At 44.4% G+C, this 23,218-nt stretch overlaps 1 protein-coding gene across 1 annotated transcript in view; it reads left to right on the plus strand.

The window, feature by feature from the left end:
* Positions 1–23,218, plus strand: part of LOC137561478 (solute carrier family 23 member 2-like) — a 238,790-nt gene that overhangs the window by 51,957 nt on the left and 163,615 nt on the right. The window contains exon 6 of the mRNA XM_068272779.1: positions 12,214–12,370. Coding sequence (XP_068128880.1) covers positions 12,214–12,370 — 157 coding nt within the window. The remainder of the gene's footprint in view (positions 1–12,213; positions 12,371–23,218) is intronic.

The following is a 23,218-nucleotide window of genomic DNA, read 5'->3' on the forward strand; positions in this document are numbered from 1 at the left end:
CATGGAGACTGTGGCCAAATATAGTATTGCTTTGCTTGGGCATGTGGCACCCGAATGACACAGTGCTGGGAAACTCTGAAGTGAATATTACTGAACACTTTAAATGTCTGCAAACATATTTATTTCAGAGTAAAAAATTCCATGATGGAAACACTGTTTACATATGCTATGCATGTTAGCCCAGGATTCTATGATAAAAATGAAATGTCTGTACCTTATTCATAATGGGAATTCAATAGCTAATTTGATTTCACTCATTGGTCTCTGAAGCAGATCCCTATGGAGATTTGCACTCGTGGCATTGGTGGTCACAAAGCTGTGAATTTTTGGTGACCCCTGACTATTTTGTATCTTGCATGTTGCTTGGTGCCTTAATGGGTCAATGAACAGAGGCAGCAGAGAGATTTTATGAGACTGGATTCATTACTTTATGGGAACCATATCCAGGCCTCAGAGCTAGTACTACTGGATGCGAAAACTTGGCCCAATTACAGTGTTTATTGTTCTGGTTTCCAAAAATGATTGTTGGACATATTACAAAATGAATTATTACTGTCATAAGTGTCATTTTGGTGTTGGCGTGTTAACCTTATAACTGCAAACAGTTTAGGTATGGTACTTCAGCAATGTACACAAGGGTGTACCTCCCATGAAGGCATTTAGTTATGGTTTACTAACTATTGTTGACCATTATTTTACACATCTTTGTGCTGCAACTATAAAATCGTTATGATGTCTACATCTCATTGTACAGGGTGGGCCAATTATATGGATACACCTTCATAAAATGGGAATAGTTGGTGATATTAACTTCCTGTTTGTGGTACATTAGTATATGTGAGGGGGGAAACTATTTAAGATGGGTGGTGACCATGGTAGCCATTTTGAAGTCAGCCATTTTGTTTTTTCAATAGGAAGAGGGTCATGTGAGACATCAAACTTATTGGGAATTTCACAAGAAAAACAATGGTGTGCTTGGTTTTAATGTAACTTTATTCTTTCATGAGTTATTTACAAGTTTCTAACTACTTGTAAAATGTGTTCAATGTGCTGCCCATTGTGTTGGATTGTCAATGCAACCCTCTATTCCCGCTCTTCACACACTGATAGCAACACCGCAGGAGAAATGCTAGCACAGGCTTCCAATATCTGTAGTTTCAGGTGCTGCACATCTCGTATCTTTACAGCATAGAGAATTGCCTTCAGATGACCCCAAAGATAAAAGTCTAAGGGGGTCAGATTGGTAGACATTTCAATAGGAAGAGGGGCATGTGTCACATGACCCTCTTCCTATTGAAAAAACAAAAGTTGGATTCAAAATGGCTGACTTCAAAATGGTCTCTATGGTCACCACCCATCTTTAAAAGTTTCCCTCCTCACATATAATAATGTGCCACAAACAGGAAGTTAATATCACCAACCATTCCCATTTTATTAAGGTGTATCCATATAAATGGCCCACCCTGTACAATGTTTTGAAGTATTTTTTATACCTATGTTTAAATATTTCACATTTCTAGCATTTTGTAATAACTTATAGATCAGGACGATCAATGTTAAAAAAATCTTGACTGTGTAACCAGTATATCAGTACATGATGCAATGGCAGGAAGCAAAGTCATTAATAGTTATTCTGGAAGGAAATAGGTCACCCTTAATGACTACATGCCTGCAACCCCTTATTAGCAGCACACAAATAATAAATGTATAGAGTCTAATGGTGCCCATTCCCATGTATTCTATCTAAATGATCGAATCGAATGAAAGTTGAAAATATTTTTTTTTCGATCAAGAAATTAGAACGATTTTCCCGTTTTTTTCAAGAAAAATCTGATCGGACATGCTGGAAAAATCTTTATATTTGATCTAACGGAATAATACAGCTAAATTATCTAATAAAAAAAAAATATGAAAAATTGTACCATGTATGGGCACCTTAAGACTCTTTAGGCTTGGTCCAAACTTAAAGTGAACTTCCAGACTAAAAATCTACCCAGCAGCACTGAAAAGGCTTGGTGTTTCTTTAACCACGTAATGACCGCCCACTGCACATGAGCGCCCGGAAAGTGGACCCCACAAGGACCGCCGTATAGATGAAAGGTGGCGGTCCTTGTACGGGCATAGGTCGGAGCGATCGCGTCATTCGTGACGCGATCCTCCGCCGGGGACTGGCTCCGCGCCCCCTAGCGCTGTAACCCGCCGACCGTTCGGAAGAGCCGGCGGGTTACTAGCACCCGGATCGCCGCATACAAAGTGTATAATACACTTTGTAATGTTTACAAAGTGTATTATACAGGCTGCCTCCTGCCCTGGTGGTCCCAGTGTCCGAGGGACCACCAGGGCAGGCTGCAGCCACCCTAGTCTGCACCCAAGCACACTGATTCCCCCTCCTGCCCCCTGATCGCCCACAGCACCCCTCAGACCCCCCCGCCCATCCCCCAGACCCCTGTTTGCACCCAATCACCCCCCTAATCACCCATCAATCACTCCCTGTCACTATCTTTCAATGCTATTTTTTTATTAGGTCCCTAACTGCACCCTGGGGACTCCTGATCACCCCCCCACCACTCAGATTCTCCCCAGACCCCCCCCCCCCCCGTGTACTGTATGCATCTATCCCCCCTGATCACCTGTCAATCACCTGTCAATCACCTGTCAATCACCCATCAATCACCCATCAATCACCCCCTGTCACTGCCACCCATCAATCAGCCCCTAACCTCCCCCTTGCGGGCAATCTGATCACCCACCCACACCAATAGATCGCCCGCAGATCCGACGTCAGATTACCTCCCAAGTGCAGTGTTTACATCTGTTCTCTACCCTAAACACCCACTAATTACCCATCAATCACCCCCTATCACCACCTGTCACTGTTACCCATCAGATCAGACCCTAATCTGCCCCTTGCGGGCACCCAATCACCCGCCTACACGCTCAGATTGCCCTCAGACCCCCCCCTTATCAATTCGCCAGTGCAATATTTACATCTGTGCTTCCCTCTAATAACCCACTGATCACCTGTCAATCACCTGTCAATCACCCATCAATCACCCCCTGTCACTGCCACCCATCAATCACCCCCTGTCACTGCCACCCATCAATCAGCCCCTAACCTGCCCCTTGCGGCCAATCTGATCACCCACCCACACCAATAGATCGCCCGCAGATCCGACGTCAGATCACCTCCCAAGTGCAGTGTGTTTACATCTGTTCTCTACCCTAAACACCCACTAATTACCCATCAATCACCCCCTATCACCACCTGTCACTGTTACCCATCAGATCAAACCCTAATCTGCCCCTTGCGGGCACCCAATCACCCGCCTACACGCTCAGATTGCACTCAGACCCCCCCTTATCAATTCACCAGTGCAATATTTACATCTGTGCTTCCCTGTAATAACCCACTGATCACCTGTCAATCACCTGTCAATCACCCATCAATCACCCCCTGTCACTGCCACCCATCAATCAGCCCCTAACCTGCCCCTTGCGGCCAATCTGATCACCCACCCACACCAATAGATCGCCCGCAGATCCGACGTCAGATCACCTCCCAAGTGCAGTGTTTACATCTGTTCTCTACCCTAAACACCCACTAATTACCCATCAATCACCCATCATCACCCCCTATCACCACCTGTTACTGTTACCCATCAGATCAGACCCTAATCTGCCCCTTGCAGGCACCCAATCACCCGCCTACACGTTCAGATTGCCCCCAGACCCCCCCCCCTTATCAATTCGCCAGTGCAATATTTACATCTGTGCTTCCCTGTAATAACCCACTGATCACCTGTCAATCACCCATCAATCACCCCTTGTCACTGCCACCCATCAATCACCCCCTGTCACTGCCCCCCATCAATCAGCCCCTAACCTGCCCCTTGCGGCCAATCTGATCACCCACCCACACCAATAGATCGCCCGCAGATCCGACGTCAGATCACCTCCCAAGTGCAGTGTTTACATCTGTTCTCTACCCTAAACACCCACTAATTACCCATCAATCACCCCCTATCACCACCTGTCACTGTTACCCATCAGATCAGACCCTAATCTGCCCCTTGCGGGCACCCAATCACCCGCCTACACGCTCAGATTGCCCTCAGACCCCCCCCCTTATCAATTCGCCAGTGCAATATTTACATCTGTGCTTCCCTCTAATAACCCACTGATCACCTGTCAATCACCTGTCAATCACCCATCAATCACCCCCTGTCACTGCCACCCATCAATCACCCCCTGTCACTGCCACCCATCAATCAGCCCCTAACCTGCCCCTTGCGGCCAATCTGATCACCCACCCACACCAATAGATCGCCCGCAGATCCGACGTCAGATCACCTCCCAAGTGCAGTGTGTTTACATCTGTTCTCTACCCTAAACACCCACTAATTACCCATCAATCACCCCCTATCACCACCTGTCACTGTTACCCATCAGATCAAACCCTAATCTGCCCCTTGCGGGCACCCAATCACCCGCCTACACGCTCAGATTGCACTCAGACCCCCCCTTATCAATTCACCAGTGCAATATTTACATCTGTGCTTCCCTGTAATAACCCACTGATCACCTGTCAATCACCTGTCAATCACCCATCAATCACCCCCTGTCACTGCCACCCATCAATCAGCCCCTAACCTGCCCCTTGCGGCCAATCTGATCACCCACCCACACCAATAGATCGCCCGCAGATCCGACGTCAGATCACCTCCCAAGTGCAGTGTTTACATCTGTTCTCTACCCTAAACACCCACTAATTACCCATCAATCACCCATCATCACCCCCTATCACCACCTGTTACTGTTACCCATCAGATCAGACCCTAATCTGCCCCTTGCAGGCACCCAATCACCCGCCTACACGTTCAGATTGCCCCCAGACCCCCCCCCTTATCAATTCGCCAGTGCAATATTTACATCTGTGCTTCCCTGTAATAACCCACTGATCACCTGTCAATCACCCATCAATCACCCCTTGTCACTGCCACCCATCAATCACCCCCTGTCACTGCCCCCCATCAATCAGCCCCTAACCTGCCCCTTGCGGCCAATCTGATCACCCACCCACACCAATAGATCGCCCGCAGATCCGACGTCAGATCACCTCCCAAGTGCAGTGTTTACATCTGTTCTCTACCCTAAACACCCACTAATTACCCATCAATCACCCCCTATCACCACCTGTCACTGTTACCCATCAGATCAGACCCTAATCTGCCCCTTGCGGGCACCCAATCACCCCCCTACATGCTCAGACTGCCCTCAGACCCCCCCTTATCAATTCGCCAGTGCAATATTTACATCTGTGCTTCCCTGTAATAACCCACTGATCACCTGTCAATCACCTGTCAATCACCCATCAATCACCTCCTGTCACTGCCACCCATCAATCAGCCCCTAACCTGCCCCTTGCGGGCAATCTGATCACCCACCCACACTAATAGATTGCCTGCAGATCCGATGTCAGATCACCTCCCAAGTGCAGTGTTTACATCTGTTCTCTACCCTAAACACCCACTAATTACCCATCAATCACCCATCAATCACCCCCTATCACCACCTGTCACTGTTACCCATCAGATCAGACCCTAATCTGCCCCTTGCGGGCACCCAATCACCCGCCTACACGCTCAGATTGCCCTCAGACCCCCCCTTATCAATTCGCCAGTGCAATATTTACATCTGTGCTTCCCTGTAATAACTAACTGATCACCTGTCAATCACCTATCAATCACCCATCAATCACCCCCTGTCACTGCCACCCATCAATCACCCCCTGTCACTGCCACCCATCAATCAGCCGCTAACCTGCCCCTTGCGGCCAATCTGATCACCCACCCACACCAATAGATCGCCCGCAGATCCGACGTCAGATCACCTCCCAAGTGCAGTGTTTACATCTGTTCTCTACCCTAAACACCCACTAATTACCCATCAATCACCCATCATCACCCCCTATCACCACCTGTTACTGTTACCCATCAGATCAGACCCTAATCTGCCCCTTGCGGGCACCCAATCACCCGCCTACACGTTCAGATTGCCCTCAGACCCCCCCCCTTATCAATTCGCCAGTGCAATATTTACATCTGTGCTTCCCTGTAATAACCCACTGATCACCTGTCAATCACCCATCAATCACACCTTGTCACTGCCACCCATCAATCACCCCCTGTCACTGCCACCCATCAATCAGCCCCTAACCTGCCCCTTGCGGGCAATCTGATCACCCACCCACACCAATAGATTGCCCGCAGGTCCGACGTCAGATCACCTCCCAAGTGCAGTGTTTACATTTGTTCTCTACCCTAAACACCCACTAATTACCCATCAATCACCCCCTATCACCACCTGTCACTGTTACCCATCAGATCAGACCCTAATCTGCCCCTTGCGGGCACCCAATCACCCGCCTACACGCTCAGATTGCCCTCAGACCCCCCTTATCAATTCACCAGTGCAATATTTACATCTGTTCTTCCCTGTAATAACCCACTGATCACCTGTCAATCACCTGTCAATCACCCATCAATCACCCCCTGTCACTGCCACCCATCAATCAACCCCTGTCACTGCCACCCATCAATCAGCCCCTAACCTGCCCCTTGTGGGCAATCTGATCACCCACCCACACCAATAGATCGCCTGTAGATCCGACGTCAGATCACCTCCCAAGTGCATTGTTTACATCTGTTCTCTACCCTAAACACCCACTAATTACCCATCAATCACCCCCTGTCACTGCTACCCATCAGATTAGACCCCTATCTGCCCCTAGGGCACTCAATCACCCGCCCACACCATCAGAACGCCCTCAGACCCCAGCCCTGATCTCCTCGCCAGTGCATTGCTTGCATCTATTCCCCCCTCTAATCACACCTTGAGACACCCATCAATCACCTCCTGTCACCCCCTAGCACACCTACCCATCAAATCAGGCCCTAATTTGTCCCGTGTGGGCTCCTGATCACTCAGCCAAACCCTCAGATCCCCCTCAGACCCCCTTCCGATCACCTCCCCAGTGCATTGATTGCATCTATTTTCCCCTCTAACCACCCCCTGAGACACCCATCAATCACCTACTGTCACCCCCCCTAGCACTCCTATCCATCAGATCAGGCCCAATACAACCTGTCATCTAAGAGGCCACCCTGCTTATGACCGGTTCCACAAAATTCACCCCCTCATAGACCACCTGTCATCAAAATTTGCAGATGCTTATACACCTGAACAGTCATTTTGAGACATTTGGTTTCCAGACTACTCACGGTTTTTGGCCCGTAAAATGCCAGGGCGGTATAGGAACCCCACAAGTGACCCCATTTTAGAAAAAAGACACCCCAAGGTATTCTGTTAGGTGTATGACGAGTTCATAGAAGAATTTATTTTTTGTCAAAAGTTAGCGGAAATTGATTTTTATTGTTTTTTTTTCACAAGTGTCATTTTTCACTAACTTGTGACAAAAAATAAAATCTTCTATGAAAATCGCCATACACCTAACGGAATACCTTGTGGTGTCTTCTTTCTAAAATGGGGCCACTTGTGGGGTTCCTATACTGCCCTGGCATTTTAGGGGCCCTAAACCGTGAGGAGTAGTCTAGAAAACAAATGCCTCAAAATGACCTGTGAATAGGACATTGGGCCCCTTAGCGCACCTAGGCTGCAAAAAAGTGTCACACATGTGGTACCGCCGTACTCAGGAAAAGTAGTATAATGTGTTTTGGGGTGTATTTTTACACATACCCATGCTGGTGGGAGAAATCTCTCTGTAAATGGACAATTGTGTGTAAAAAAAAAAATCAAACAATTGTCATTTACAGAGATATTTCTCCCACCCAACATGGGTATGTGTAAAAATACACCCCAAAACACATTATACTACTTCTCCTGAGTACGGCGGTATCACGTGTGGCACTTTTTTACACCCTAAGTACACTAAGGGGCCCAAAGTCCAATGAGTACCTTTAGGATTTCACAGGTCATTTTGCGACATTTGGTTTCAAGACTACTCCTCACGGTTTAGGGCCCCTAAAATGCCAGGGCAGTATAGGAACCCCACAAATGACCCCATTCTAGAAAGAAGACACCCAAAGGTATTCCGTTAGGAGTATGGTGAGTTCATAGAAGATTTTATTTTTTGTCACAAGTTAGCGGAAAATGACACTTTGTGGAAAAAAACAATAAAAATCAATTTCCGCTAACTTGTGACAAAAAAATAAAATCTTCTATGAACTCACCATACTCCTAACGGAATACCTTGGGGTGTCTTATTTCTATAATGGGGTCATTAGTGGGGTTCCTTTACTGCCCTGGCATTTTAGGGGCCCTAAACCGTGAGGAGTATTGTTGAAACAAAAATGACCTGTGAAATCCTAAAGGTACTCATTGGACTTTGGGCCCCTTAGCGCAGTTAGGGTGCAAAAAAGTGCCACACATGTGGTATCTCTGTACTCAGGAGAAGTAGTATAATGTCTTTTGGGGTGTATTTGTACACATACCCATGCTGAGTGGGAGAAATCTCTCTGTAAATGGACAATTGTGTGTAAAAAAAATCAAACAATTGTCATTTACAGAGATATTTCTCCCACCCAGCATCGGTATGTGTAAAAATACACCCCAAAACACATTATACTACTTCTCTTGACTACAGCGGTACCACATGTGTGGCACTTTTTTACACCCTAAGTGCACTAAGGGGCCCAAAGTCCAATGAGTACCTTTAGGATTTCACAGGTCATTTTGCGACATTTGGTTTCAAGACTACTCCTCACAGTTTAGGGCCCCTAAAATGCCAGGGCAGTATAGGAACCCCACAAATTACCCCATTCCAGAAGGAAGACACCCAAAGGTATTCCGTTAGGAGTATGGTGAGTTCATAGAAGATTTTATTTTTTGTCACAAGTTAGCGGAAAGTGACACTTTGTGAAAAAAAAAAACAATAAAAATCAATTTCCGCTAACTTGTGACAAAAAATAAAATTTTCTATGAACTCACCATACTCCTAACGGAATACCTTGGGGTGTCTTCTTTCTAAAATGGGGTCATTTGTGGGGTTCCTATACTGCCCTGGCATTTTAGGGGCCCTAAACCGTGAGGAGTAGTCTTGAAACCAAATGTCGCAAAATGACCTGTGAAATCCTAAAGGTACTCATTGGACTTTGGGCCCCTTAGCGCAGTTAGGGTGCAAAAAAGTGCCACACATGTGGTATCGCCGTACTCAGGAGAAGTAGTATAATGTGTTTTGGGGTGTATTTTTACACATACCCATGCTGAGTGGGAGAAATCTCTCTGTAAATGGACAATTGTGTGTAAAAAAAAATCAAACAATTGTCATTTACAGAGATATTTCTCCCACCCAGCATGGGTATGTGTAAAAATACACCCCAAAACACATTATACTACTTCTCCTGAGTACGGCGGTATCACATGTGTGGCACTTTTTTACACCCTAAGTACGCTAAGGGGCCCAAAGTCCAATGAGTACCTTTAGGATTTCACAGGTCATTTTGCGACATTTGGTTTCAAGACTACTCCTCACGGTTTAGGGCCCCTAAAATGCCAGGGCAGTATAGGAACCCCACAAATGACCCCATTCTAGAAAGAAGACACCCAAAGGTATTCCGTTAGGAGTATGGTGAGTTCATAGAAGATTTTATTTTTTGTCACAAGTTAGCGGAAAATGACACTTTGTGAAAAAAAAACAATAAAAATCAATTTCCGCTAACTTGTGACAAAAAAATGAAATCTTCTATGAACTCACCATACTCCTAACGGAATACCTTGGGGTGTCTTATTTCTAAAATGGGGTCATTAGTGGGGTTCCTATACTGCCCTGGCATTTTAGGGGCCCTAAACCGTGAGGAGTAGTCTTGAAACAAAAATGACCTGTGAAATCCTAAAGGTACTCATTGGACTTTGGGCCCCTTAGCGCAGTTAGGGTGCAAAAAAGTGCCATACATGTGGTATCGCCGTACTCAGGAGAAGTAGTATAATGTGTTTTGGGGTGTATTTTTACACATACCCATGCTGAGTGGGAGAAATCTCTCTGTAAATGGACAATTGTGTGTAAAAAAAAATCAAACAATTGTCATTTACAGAGATATTTCTCCCACCCAGCATGGGTATGTGTAAAAATACACCCCGAAACACATTATACTACTTCTCCTGAGTACGGCAATACCACATGTGTGGCACTTTTTTTCAGCCTAACTACGCTAAGGGGTCCAAAGTCCATTGAGCACCTTTAGGCTTTACAGGGGTGCTTACAATTTAGCACCCCCCAAAATGTCAGGACAGTAAACACACCCCACAAATGACCCCATTTTGGAAAGTAGACACTTCAAGGTATTCAGAGAGGGGCATGGTGAGTCCGTTGCAGATTTCATTTTTTTTTTGTCGCAAGTTAGAAGAAATGGAAACTTTTTTTTTTTTGTCACAAAGTGTCATTTTCCGCTAACTTGTGACAAAAAAATAATATCTTCTATGAACTCACTATGCCTCTCAGTGAATACTTTGGGATGTCTTCTTTCCAAAATGGGGTCATTTGGGGGGTATTTATACTATCCTGGAATTTTAGCCCCTTATGAAACATGAGAGGTGGTCAGAATAGTCAGAGATGCTTGAAAATGGGAAAATTCACTTTTTGCACCATAGTTTGTAAACGCTATAACTTTTACCCAAACCAATAAATATAGGCTGAATGGTTTTTTTTTTAAATCAAAAACATGTTTGTCCACATTTTTCGTGCTGCATGTATACAGAAATTTTACTTTATTTGAAAAATGTCAGCACAGAAAGTTAAAAAAATCATTTTTTTGACAAAATTCATGTCTTTTTTTGATGAATTTAATAAAAAGTAAACATCGCAGCAGCAATCAAATAGCACCAAAAGAAAGCTTTATTAGTGACAATAAAAAGGGGCCAAAATTCATTTAGGTGGTAGGTTGTATGAGCAAGCAATAAACCATGAAAGCTGCAGTGGTCTGAATGGAGAAAAAGGCTCTGGTCCTTAAGGGGGGTAAAGCCCACGGTCCTCAAGTGGTTAACAGTTTCACAGCATCAGAACTTTGATTTTCTTACCAAAGCCTCATTTTAGCTGAATTTTTAGCTAAGCTCCGCCCCATCAAAGAAAACTGCCCGGGCATTTTTCCCCTAATGCTGTGCAAAGCATGATGGGATTTCTGATCTTGTTGTTCTTGTTGCCTAGCAACTCGGAGTGGTGATCAGGACACAGGACAGTTGTCTCATGCTCCCTGTCACCTCCTTTCAACCAAAAAGATGGCTGCCCTCATGAGATCCCCAAAATTGCCTGTTCTTTTAAAACAGGGTGGGTAAGAGATTAAATTACCTATCTATTTTAAATAACATAACTAATATAACTTAATGACAGTATGTTTGTTTAGGCTGAAGTTTCTCTTTAAGGCAAAAACAGATCAGAGATCAGCGGAGGAATGGACACTCAAATTGACCCTGTGTTAAGTACATGAACTGTTTTCATTTGTAAGCTTTAATGGACCCGCCGTTCCACTATGCTTAGCACAACGCAAAGTCCTGACCTACAGGATTTTCCTGGATAAGTGGGTGCATTGCATGTAGAAGGTCTATGGTGGAAACATATCAGCTCCAGACCCTAATCATTCCCCAATTGATCACCAGGGCGGATCTTGCACTGTCCGCTCTGGCTGGAAATAGTGTGGCCTTAGCCTTACACTGATATTAATACTTGGAATTTGTAGGTTGTTTTAAATTATAAATGTAAATCACTAATGTAGCAGTTCATTGTTTTGTTAACCAAAACTGCCAAGTTTCATTTCAGGTGTGCTTAATATGAAAAGCTAATTCCCATGCAAAATTGACTAGTATATATTATCAACTCATCCCTATAATCTACAAAAGAGACCAAGGGAATTCTAGCATTAGGCTGGAAACTGGGCAATGTCTAACACTGAAAAATTAAAGCACATTACCAGTGTGGCTTTAATATGCCTGTGCTTGGATCGAGTTGTTAGACTTAATTTAATTGTGGATTCAGTAAGCCCCAAATCTAAACACCACTGACATCAATAGGCAAACGTCTTGGTAGTTTCCTTTGACCTCTTGCAGAACTCTATAACAATGTCATGAACATTTTGTGTTAGGTGAAAATGTAAATTTTGATCTTAAAAAACATCAAAGTAATCCAAACTTCTGAACTCTTTTAAGGTTCTATTGGGAATGTGCTTATCGTGGATGGTTTGTTACATTTTAACAAGCTGCAACGTTTTCCCAAGAGACTCAGCAAGTTACGGATATGCCGCCCGCACTGATCTTAATACCGATGCAATAACCAGTTCTCCTTGGTTCCATATTCCATACCCAGGTATGTTTTCAGTAACACTCTTCAATAGCAGCACGGTGGTGTCCCTATACGAAGCACAAAGATTTAAAATGTTTAAGTTCTTAAAGGACATCCGAGGTGAAAGTAAACTGATGAGAAAAACAATTGTATCTATCCTCCTTCTAAAATTAACTTTTTTTGGATATCCCACAGTTTTTATTTATATTTAAATCTATACTGTTTCATTATCTCTACTCAATGACACCTTCATTGAAGTATGCCAGAGCTCAAATCTAGGAATTATTGACCCTTTTTATCTCTTTTCTGCTCTCAAAAGCCACTTACTGACAGAAAAGTGTTTCATGGCTGTAATTACTTATCAGTGAGGATTATGCTGTAGTCTGACCCACTCGGACCCGGTCTCGACCCAGATGGAAACTGTCACTTGCATACCTGATGACACTTGCATAGCATGCATAGCACGTGATTAGCTAAATGCCAATCGCGAATCGCCAGCAAACCGCTGCATGTAACACGTTTGCAGTCAACGCTAACTGCAAACGCGGCAGTGAGAACACTGCCATGTGTTACATGCTGTAGCGTTTTTTACAAAACCGCTAGCGGGGTTTGCCTTGAGCGGGAATCGCGTGATTCCTGCTCAAGTGAGAACGGGCCATTAGAGTCTGAAAGCGTGCTAAAAAATTGCACCACTTTTAGAAATAATCTGGAAATAATCATAATGCCAGGGAGGTTAAAGGAGTCTCCAAGATTTCACCATAGGGGCCATATTCTATTGCTGAACTCGCCAGCGCTAAGCACTGGCGAGTTCTTAACTTAGGCGATGGGGGCATCGCCTAATCTAATTAAACTTTAGACCCCCCCAGGCGGAAAAGAACTTGCTTGGGTGATATAATCGCCCAGCGAGTTCTTAACACCAAATCCAATTACCCTTATCATGTCTCCGGGACATGAGCGTTAGCTTAGACCTGCAAAAAGCAGGTCTAAACTAGCTAACACACGTCGCCGCCGCAGCATCTGGGGGTCTCCTTTAATAAGGAGACCCCCAGAGCTCCCCGTCGGGTCGCCGCACAGTTGCGAAGCCCCCGCGCAGCTCTGCACCGGCACCCCTGTTGGCATACATACCGCCGCAGATCACCCGCCGCCTCTCGCCGCAAAATCCGTCGCGTAATTACAGTGTATCTAACACTGTAATTACTGTCCGCATAGAAGGAGCCCGGGCAAAGCATCTTTGAATCTGCAGCCGGGCTCCCCATTGGTCTGCTGTCTGAACCAATAAAATGGCTCAGACAGCGGAACAATGGGGAGCCCAGGCTGCAGATTCAAAGATGCTTTGCTCGGGCTCCTTCTATGCGGACAGTAATTACAGTGTTAGATACACTGTAATTACGCGACGGATTTTGCGGCGAGAGGCGGCGGGTGATCTGCGGCGGTATGTATGCCAACAGGGGTGCCGGTGCAGAGCTGCGCGGGGGCTTCTAAACTGTGCGGCGACCCGACGGGGAGCTCTGGGGCAGGGCCGGGCCGAGGCATAGGCTGGAGAGGCTCCAGCCTCAGGGCGCAGTGTAGGAGGGGGCGCACAATTCATTTAGCTGTCATTCCTAATTGTGTTTGAAGCAGAAAGAAATAAGAAAAGGGGATACATAACAGTGACTGCAAGCCAGATAACTAGATATTAAGGTGTTGGGGAGGTTGTGGGCCCTGTGGCCCTCTTAGTCTAATAGCAATCAGTGTGTGACAGCTGAGGTGGGAGGGATGGAGGGGCGCACTTTGGTGTCTCAGCCTTGGGTGCTGGAGGACCTTGTCCCAGCTCTGCTCTGGGGGTGTCCTTATTAAAGGAGACCCCCAGATGCTGCGGTGGAAGATGGCGGCGGATGTTAGGCGGGCGAGTGCGCATGTGTGGGGAGTGAGGCCGTGGTGCTGATGGACAGCACCACAGCGTAAACCTCACTCCCCATCGCTAGGTAAAAGGGAGCATCGCTCAGGCTTTCGCCTGAGTAATGCTCCCTAACGATCGGCCATCGCGCAAAGTATATGGGCAATAGGATTTGCCGGTAATCCTCGCGCGATGGCAAGGTGATAAGTAGCTCGCATCTGCAAGCTACTTATCACCTTGAATAGGATATGGCCCTAAGTCTCCCAACTTCTCCTTATGTGTTTATATGTTTTCATTTCTATGAAATTGAATGCAGTGTTTATTATGTACGCAGGCAAGTTCCATAGGCATATGTGTGCAATTTAAGCAAGCCACTGACTTAACACTACAGTACTATCTTGCAAAATGCTAGCACTTAGTTTTTCTTGAGCAGCTGTCTTTAAAGTAAAACAGACTGACTTTTTAGGATTTGCTTCAAGGAAAGCAGCATTCCAGCTACACATTATACATCTTTAATCCTTTCCTTGTATGGTTCTTTGTAATAGAAATCCGAAAGGCTCCCCTCTCACTCAGGTCAATGTACTGCTGTTACCAACATGCGTTACATTACAGCACAGAAATAAGTGTAGTAGGATATCCCTACTAAAAGGCAGACCGCTAAATATATTCTATAGCATGTGAAGCTTTCATTTTGCGTTCACCAAAATACTTTCTTATAATCTGAATTTTTCATCCAGATGGTTAACATCCATCAGAAATTGAAAACTTTAATTATTTTAGTCAAAATATTACTTAAAGGGAACCTGAAGGGAGGAAAACTATTTAAAATAAACACGTTGTAGCTGCAAATGATTATTATATACTAACATCCCCATCAGTTCCTCTCAGAAGCTCACCATTTTCTTATTACAGTGATCCCTTCCAACTGAAATATACAAATTGCTGTCAGTTATATATCAGCAGCTGTCAGTTACAACTGAATGTGCAAGGCAATTCCATCTTTTCCTATGGCTCAAGTGGGTGATATTACAGTTAAATAGTGTGCTGACCAGGAAGCTGTTAGGGGGTAATGGCCATTTTTAAAATTGAGGACGGAGAATTCCATTGATCACAGTGGACAAACAGGAGGCGGGAGGGGAGAAAGAGATTGATGAGTAGACTACACAGGACGAAAGTATGACCTGTGTATGGTTATTTTGACTTTTTATTTTCAGACCAGGTTCCCTTTAAGCTAAGTACTTATGGCCAGATGGATCGGGGATCTTTGTCGACAAAGACAATTCCCTGTTCCATTGTCTGAATCTGCAAGCGTTGTTGGCCCCGTTGCAAACAAACTATCTTGTAAACAATTGTTTACATGATCGTGGCAAAACCAGTGAAAGTCAATGAGGATCGGAATGATCCTCCGTGATTTAATCCAGAATAGCTCAATTGTCAACACACTGCGCCACAGTTCGCTAGAGTTAAATCACAAAGTCACAGACACCGGGATCGCTGCAGATGGTCCACACACTGGATATTAATTTCAAAGATGCTGCTGCGCTCTCCAGATCTGTAAGAGAGAGAAATCTCCACATAGGGCAATATCGTTCAGTCTGAAAAGATCATTCCTCCATTTATTCCACGTGACACTTGTGAAGTGCTCTCCCAAATATCAATCAACTCCGTGTCCCTTGTCCCCTCTCGCTAAATGCTCACCAGATTCTAGCCACCCCAGCTTTCAGGTGGATCATAAGCAGTATGATTATAGATCACTTCCCTTCGAATCTGCAGAGAGGAGAGAATCTCCACATAGGGTAATACAGTTCCAGTAGCTCAATACAATTCAACCATAAATGCCACCACGTGTCCTGCACAACACCCGTGTCCTGCAAATCACCCTGTGCTGGTGCCAATCCGCCGTGCTCCACACCACACTGCTCACCAGATGCAGACCACCTCTATATCCGGGTGGAGGTTGCGCTGTATGTTGTGGGCAAACAGATTCACACTTTGGATCCCTCAAGAACGGCCTTCTCAAGGTCTTGTTGTTTATTCCAATTTTTAAAATTCACTCGGTAAAACATAAAAGAAACTGACATAGCGTAATACAGTTTAAAATTGCTCCTATGCGCATAGACTCAGTGTCACTTACGCCTCCAGGTGCTTTCTGCGCGTATCATACAGTAGGTCTCTGCCAGTACCCATCCGTATCAATTCCGACTGGTGCCCGGGTGCGCCTCGATGCACGCTCTCCCGTTTCGCCTCCTTCCTCGGTCGCAGGGTGTAGATCGATGCGCTCCTATGTTGACCGGCCGGTCCGTGCGCTTGCTTCCGTGCGACGTCAGACGCACAACTCCGCCCTACGCGCGTTTCGTCCTCACTGCCAGACTCATCAGGGGCTCCGCCTCCTGACGTCTGACGTCTGATTCTCATAGTGCTTGCCTGCTCCTGATTGGAGGCTAGCTCGTGAATTGCCTGGATGGGCACTGTTTACAAATGCGTAATTATAGCACAATGTGGCATCATAAAAACATAATTTACCATAATAAAACAGTACCTTCTCTGTTTAAATTGTTTAAATCCTTAGAGCCATATTCATCTACGCTGGTTCTATAGAGCCATTCCATATATCTAACTGGTTAATGACATCACAGAGTGCTGCCACCTGTTGTATTAACTGAATACTACTCCCACAACTATTAAGGCTAAGACCTCTGGTGGCGCCCTCTTGTGGCTATTAATGATACCTTATTGTGCTGAACACCTCTGGTAACCATTCTTCCTAATGATTGCAATACTGCCTTAGTGCTTAATTAAATTTTAGTGATATTGCAGGTGCTTAATTCTTAAACTGATTTTGTGGTAAAGTCCACTCCCTCCTAGTGGAAGTGTAATTCTGCAATAAGCTGCTTATGATTAGGTTAACCATTAGCAATGTGACAGTTCAAATCAAACTCTATGTTCAACCCCATTGGGCTCAAAGTCTTCAGGTCAAAGATCCATTTCCCTTCTGCTTTAGATATCTCCTTAGTGAGATTTGACCCTCTCCACTTCTTCATGTATTTTTCCAGGGCCATGAATTTCAGACCTGTTGGATCTCTATTATGATGTATTTTAAAGTGGTTTGACACACTGTGGCTTTCTAGGCCTTTTTTTATGTTGTTGACATGTTCACGGATCCGTTTAAACAGTTCCCTTGTGGTTCGGCCTATGTATTCTAGTCCACAGGGGCACCACAGTATATAGACCACCCCTTTCGTTCTGCACGTGATACACTGCTGAATCTTGTGGCTTCTCCCCGTGTTTCTTGATACAATCTGGTTCCCACGAATTCCAATTGCTTCTCTACATCCTAGACACCCCCTACAGGGAAAGAACCCCTTTTTGTCCCAACAGATCACCTGCGCTCATTGTGGGGGCCTCTATACAGCTCATAACTAGATTGGTCTTAAGTGTAGGGGCTTTTCTATAAATGAACTGGGGCTTCTTTGGTAGTACCTTCTTCAGTATTCCATCCGCTTGGATGATATTCCAGTTCCTATTAATCACCTTTTCCAGGTCCCTATGCTGTTGATTATAGTCAAGTAAGATTGAATATTCTTTAGTCTTGATGTCTCCTCTGAATTTATTTTGCAAAAGTTGTTGTCTAGGTATATGACCTACTTGTATTCTCTCTGTTCTTAGTCCCTGTTCATCGTACCCTTTCTCCGGAAACCTTTTCATCAGAGTTTCACTTTGTTCCAAGTAGTCATTCATGTGGGTACAGTTCCTTCTGATTCTTATAAATTGCCCTCTGGGGATGTTCTTGAGCCAGTTGGAATGATGGCAGCTACCTAGAGGTATATAACCGTTTCTATCTGTACTTTTAAAGTACGTCTTGGTGGTCACCCCCCCGTGCTCTTTCCTAATCTGTAGGTCCAGAAAGTTCACTTGATCCTTGCTGATGTCCACTGTTAACTTGATCTCAGGCCATATTCTGTTGAGGTCTTCACAGAACTCCCTCAGCAGAGATTCTGGACCTCTCCATACAAAGAAGAGATCATCGATGAATCTTGACCATAGTACCACCTTGTCATAATGGTTCAGCTGCTGGACTTGTTTTTCCCATTCCCCCATATACAGATTTGCTACACTGGGTGCAAACTTTGCCCCCATAGCGCATCCGGTTTGCTGTACACAAAGTGAAACTCTGATGAAAAGGTTTCTGGAGAAAGGGTACGATGAACAGGGACTAAGAACAGAGAGAATACAAGTAGGTCATATACCTAGACAACAACTTTTGCAAAATAAATTCAGAGGAGACATCAAGACTAAAGAATATTCAATCTTACTTGACTATAATCAACAGCATAGGGACCTGGAAAAGGTGATTAATAGGAACTGGAATATCATCCAAGCGGATGGAATACTGAAGAAGGTACTACCAAAGAAGCCCCAGTTCATTTATAGAAAAGCCCCTACACTTAAGACCAATCTAGTTATGAGCTGTATAGAGGCCCCCACAATGAGCGCAGGTGATCTGTTGGGACAAAAGGGGTTCTTTCCCTGTAGGGGGTGTCTAGGATGTAGAGAAGCAATTGGAATTCGTGGGAACCAGATTGTATCAAGAAACACGGGGAGAAGCCACAAGATTCAGCAGTGTATCACGTGCAGAACGAAAGGGGTGGTCTATATACTGTGGTGCCCCTGTGGACTAGAATACATAGGCCGAACCACAAGGGAACTGTTTAAACGGATCCGTGAACATGTCAACAACATAAAAAAAGGCCTAGAAAGCCACAGTGTGTCAAACCACTTTAAAATACATCATAATAGAGATCCAACAGGTCTGAAATTCATGGCCCTGGAAAAATACATGAAGAAGTGGAGAGGGTCAAATCTCACTAAGGAGATATCTAAAGCAGAAGGGAAATGGATCTTTGACCTGAAGACTTTGAGCCCAATGGGGTTGAACATAGAGTTTGATTTGAACTGTCACATTGCTAATGGTTAACCTAATCATAAGCAGCTTATTGCAGAATTACACTTCCACTAGGAGGGAGTGGACTTTACCACAAAATCAGTTTAAGAATTAAGCACCTGCAATATCACTAAAATTTAATTAAGCACTAAGGCAGTATTGCAATCATTAGGAAGAATGGTTACCAGAGGTGTTCAGCACAATAAGGTATCATTAATAGCCACAAGAGGGCGCCACCAGAGGTCTTAGCCTTAATAGTTGTGGGAGTAGTATTCAGTTAATACAACAGGTGGCAGCACTCTGTGATGTCATTAACCAGTTAGATATATGGAATGGCTCTATAGAACCAGCGTAGATGAATATGGCTCTAAGGATTTAAACAATTTAAACAGAGAAGGTACTGTTTTATTATGGTAAATTATGTTTTTATGATGCCACATTGTGCTATAATTACGCATTTGTAAACAGTGCCCATCCAGGCAATTCACGAGCTAGCCTCCAATCAGGAGCAGGCAAGCACTATGAGAATCAGACGTCAGACGTCAGGAGGCGGAGCCCCTGATGAGTCTGGCAGTGAGGACGAAACGCGCGTAGGGCGGAGTTGTGCGTCTGACGTCGCACGGAAGCAAGCGCACGGACCGGCCGGTCAACATAGGAGCGCATCGATCTACACCCTGCGACCGAGGAAGGAGGCGAAACGGGAGAGCGTGCATCGAGGCGCACCCGGGCACCAGTCGGAATTGATACGGATGGGTACTGGCAGAGACCTACTGTATGATACGCGCAGAAAGCACCTGGAGGCGTAAGTGACACTGAGTCTATGCGCATAGGAGCAATTTTAAACTGTATTACGCTATGTCAGTTTCTTTTATGTTTTACCGAGTGAATTTTAAAAATTGGAATAAACAACAAGACCTTGAGAAGGCCGTTCTTGAGGGATCCAAAGTGTGAATCTGTTTGCCCACAACATACAGCGCAACCTCCACCCGGATATAGAGGTGGTCTGCATCTGGTGAGCAGTGTGGTGTGGAGCACGGCGGATTGGCACCAGCACAGGGTGATTTGCAGGACACGGGTGTTGTGCAGGACACGTGGTGGCATTTATGGTTGAATTGTATTGAGCTACTGGAACTGTATTACCCTATGTGGAGATTCTCTCCTCTCTGCAGATTCGAAGGGAAGTGATCTATAATCATACTGCTTATGATCCACCTGAAAGCTGGGGTGGCTAGAATCTGGTGAGCATTTAGCGAGAGGGGACAAGGGACACGGAGTTGATTGATATTTGGGAGAGCACTTCACAAGTGTCACGTGGAATAAATGGAGGAATGATCTTTTCAGACTGAACGATATTGCCCTATGTGGAGATTTCTCTCTCTTACAGATCTGGAGAGCGCAGCAGCATCTTTAATCCAGAATAGCGGTTGTTCAAAAACAAATGATCGTCGTGGGTGGCGCACATTGCGAAACATCACATTGAAAGATGTTGCACCATATCACAGAAAAAAGCATTGGTCACAAAAATTGCTCTGAAAAATTGCTTAGTGGGAAAGAGCCTTTACAAGGAGAGTGAAAAAATGTTTATTTTTTTATGGGAATGTTGCAAATAGTGCCATGCAATACATCTAATTACAAAACCCAAAAGACTCCGCAGGTCGGTGCAGCCGTTTAATACATAAGAATAAAAAGGAATTGATTTGCATATCACACCTATTCAGTATTGTCCATAACAGGTTAATTTATTGCTTTGATACAAAAGTTGGACACAGTGAGGTTCCTCACAAGGAGCCAGTACACACACATAATATAAAAGCCTCCTTACTAAAAAAAAACCAAAAACCTATGCCTCATATAATTTTGCCTTGTTAAAGTGGACCCAAATTAAAAATACAAGATTTCAGAAATAAAATCTATTTTCTAAATTATAATAATAAATAGCAGCCTTTTTTTCAGCTGCATATGACAAATATAAAATATTTTACATTTATTGGAGGAACCCCTCCCTTCCTTTCATATTGACGGGACAGTGTCCGGCAGACTGGTGGAGGAGATAAAAAACAAAAATAAACACAGGCTGCTACTGATGATGTCACGAGTAGGTGATCTCAGCTTGTGTGAGATTTCGCATAGACGACGCCCCTGTGAGGGAGTGTAACTGATGACAAACACACCCATGATCTAAAACCTCCTACTAAGCTATAAGTAATGGCTGCCACCTGTATAACCCTAGCTATTAAAAGAGAACGGTGAAAAGCATGCACTAAAATGCTTATAGGCTTGAAGGAGTGTTTATTTATCTTTGTATGTTTCACAGTGGTGCAACTAAATATTTTGAATTAAAAAAATGTTTGGTTTGCGTCTGCTTTGGTTTTTGCAATTATTCAGCCTTATGCTAGTAAGAAAGATCTCTTATAATGCATGACTACTGAATTTGTCCCTGAAAGGAAGACACCTGTCTAGAACTGCTGGTGTACAGTGTGCCTATAGCTAGCTATTTTCCTTTTTGATGAGCCATACTGAGTGACTGCAGCTTTGGCTTTCCTCATCAGTCTTTTCAAAATCATTATGCAGTAACAGACTGCAGGGATGATCTCCGACATTAATGATGAGTAATCATGAGTGATTACTCGTGATTCAAATGGGGATTAATTACTGCAGCTGAGTGCGGGGATTGGAAGGGTTATTTACCCATAAATCCTCGTCCTCCCCGCGCTCCATATAGGTTTATGGGTCTTAATAGCAGCGATCCAAGCCTTGCTGCCATCACTTCCTCCTTCCGGCTTGAAGGGGGAAGTGACAGCAGCAAGGCTTGGATCTCTGCTATTCTGTATATTGGTATCTTGCCCTCCCAGCAATGTCTAGCCTAGGCTATGATGTCACGCAGCCTTCCGCCCCAAAGCATTCTGGGAGACCACGTGTTGTTTCTGCTCACTTCACAACAAACAAACAAACAAACAGTGATGTGCTTTTCCAGCAATAAGGATGCCACCATCTGTGATACATTTTTAAAATAAGACTGTAAATCAAGTTGAGAAAAGATTTTACAATATGAAAACGTTAATTAAACAATTTATACATTACTATCATACAATTTTCTTCATTACGTTATATTCAGTAAAGTTCCTCTTCAATGGCTTACACTGGCTGATTTCTTTTAACATGTAGGAATTCTGCAAGGTGAAGTGGTAATGTTTCCTTTATAAAGCATTGGATGTCTGCAATTTCTCAGAGTTCTGCATCGGCTTTCTCTTTCTTTAAAATCTGGCCTTTTCCTAATGCAAGAGAGTGTTCTAATGAACTGGCAAATCAGTGCTAAGGATCTCTAGTCAGGTTATAATTGGGATTTTGGAACTAAGGGCCGTTTCACACAGATGATTGGCGGCGTTTAAACTAAGGGCCGGTTCACATGGATGCTTGGGTGCGTTTACCGCCAAGTATCCGGGACTCGTCCGTTAAACGTTCCCAGTGAATGGGAGCGTTTAACATCATGTGGTTACCGACCAGATGAGAGGAGAAGCCGGAAGCCGCCTGTCTGAACCAGCCCTAAAGACTCTTTGGTCAGCAGGCCCTGTCACTTCTTCTGAGTGACAGGGACTCCATAATTTACTTATCTTTACTTTCTGAGGTGCTATTTGCCTGGAAGGGAATTCCACTGTCTTGTTTACCTGATAAGAACAGTATCGCTTCCATATTATTTAAGGTGTGTACACAGGCACAACAATTGTCCTTGACAAGGATATGTATTCAATTCCTTGGGTTGCAAGGGAGTGCTGTACAGACAAGTTGTGAGGTGATCAGGATGATCCAGCTCTCTGAATATTTTGATGACACATGAAGGCCACCTCAGCCAAGAGCTCTATACCGTGCTCACCGCCTTTTAAGGTATACCTATGTTAATATATGGTCACCGGTGATAAGCGAAAAAGCTGATATTCTTTTAGAGGGCTTTTCGCAAAAATAATGCAAAATCATATTGTTGTCATAAGTTTGTAATTTTTTGCAAATTTTCATGCTAAGAATAAACGATTTCGCACTGAATTTTCACTGTAAAAAT

Source organism: Hyperolius riggenbachi, chromosome 3 (assembly GCF_040937935.1).
Source record: "Hyperolius riggenbachi isolate aHypRig1 chromosome 3, aHypRig1.pri, whole genome shotgun sequence".
NCBI classification, from domain to species: Eukaryota; Metazoa; Chordata; class Amphibia; order Anura; family Hyperoliidae; genus Hyperolius; species Hyperolius riggenbachi.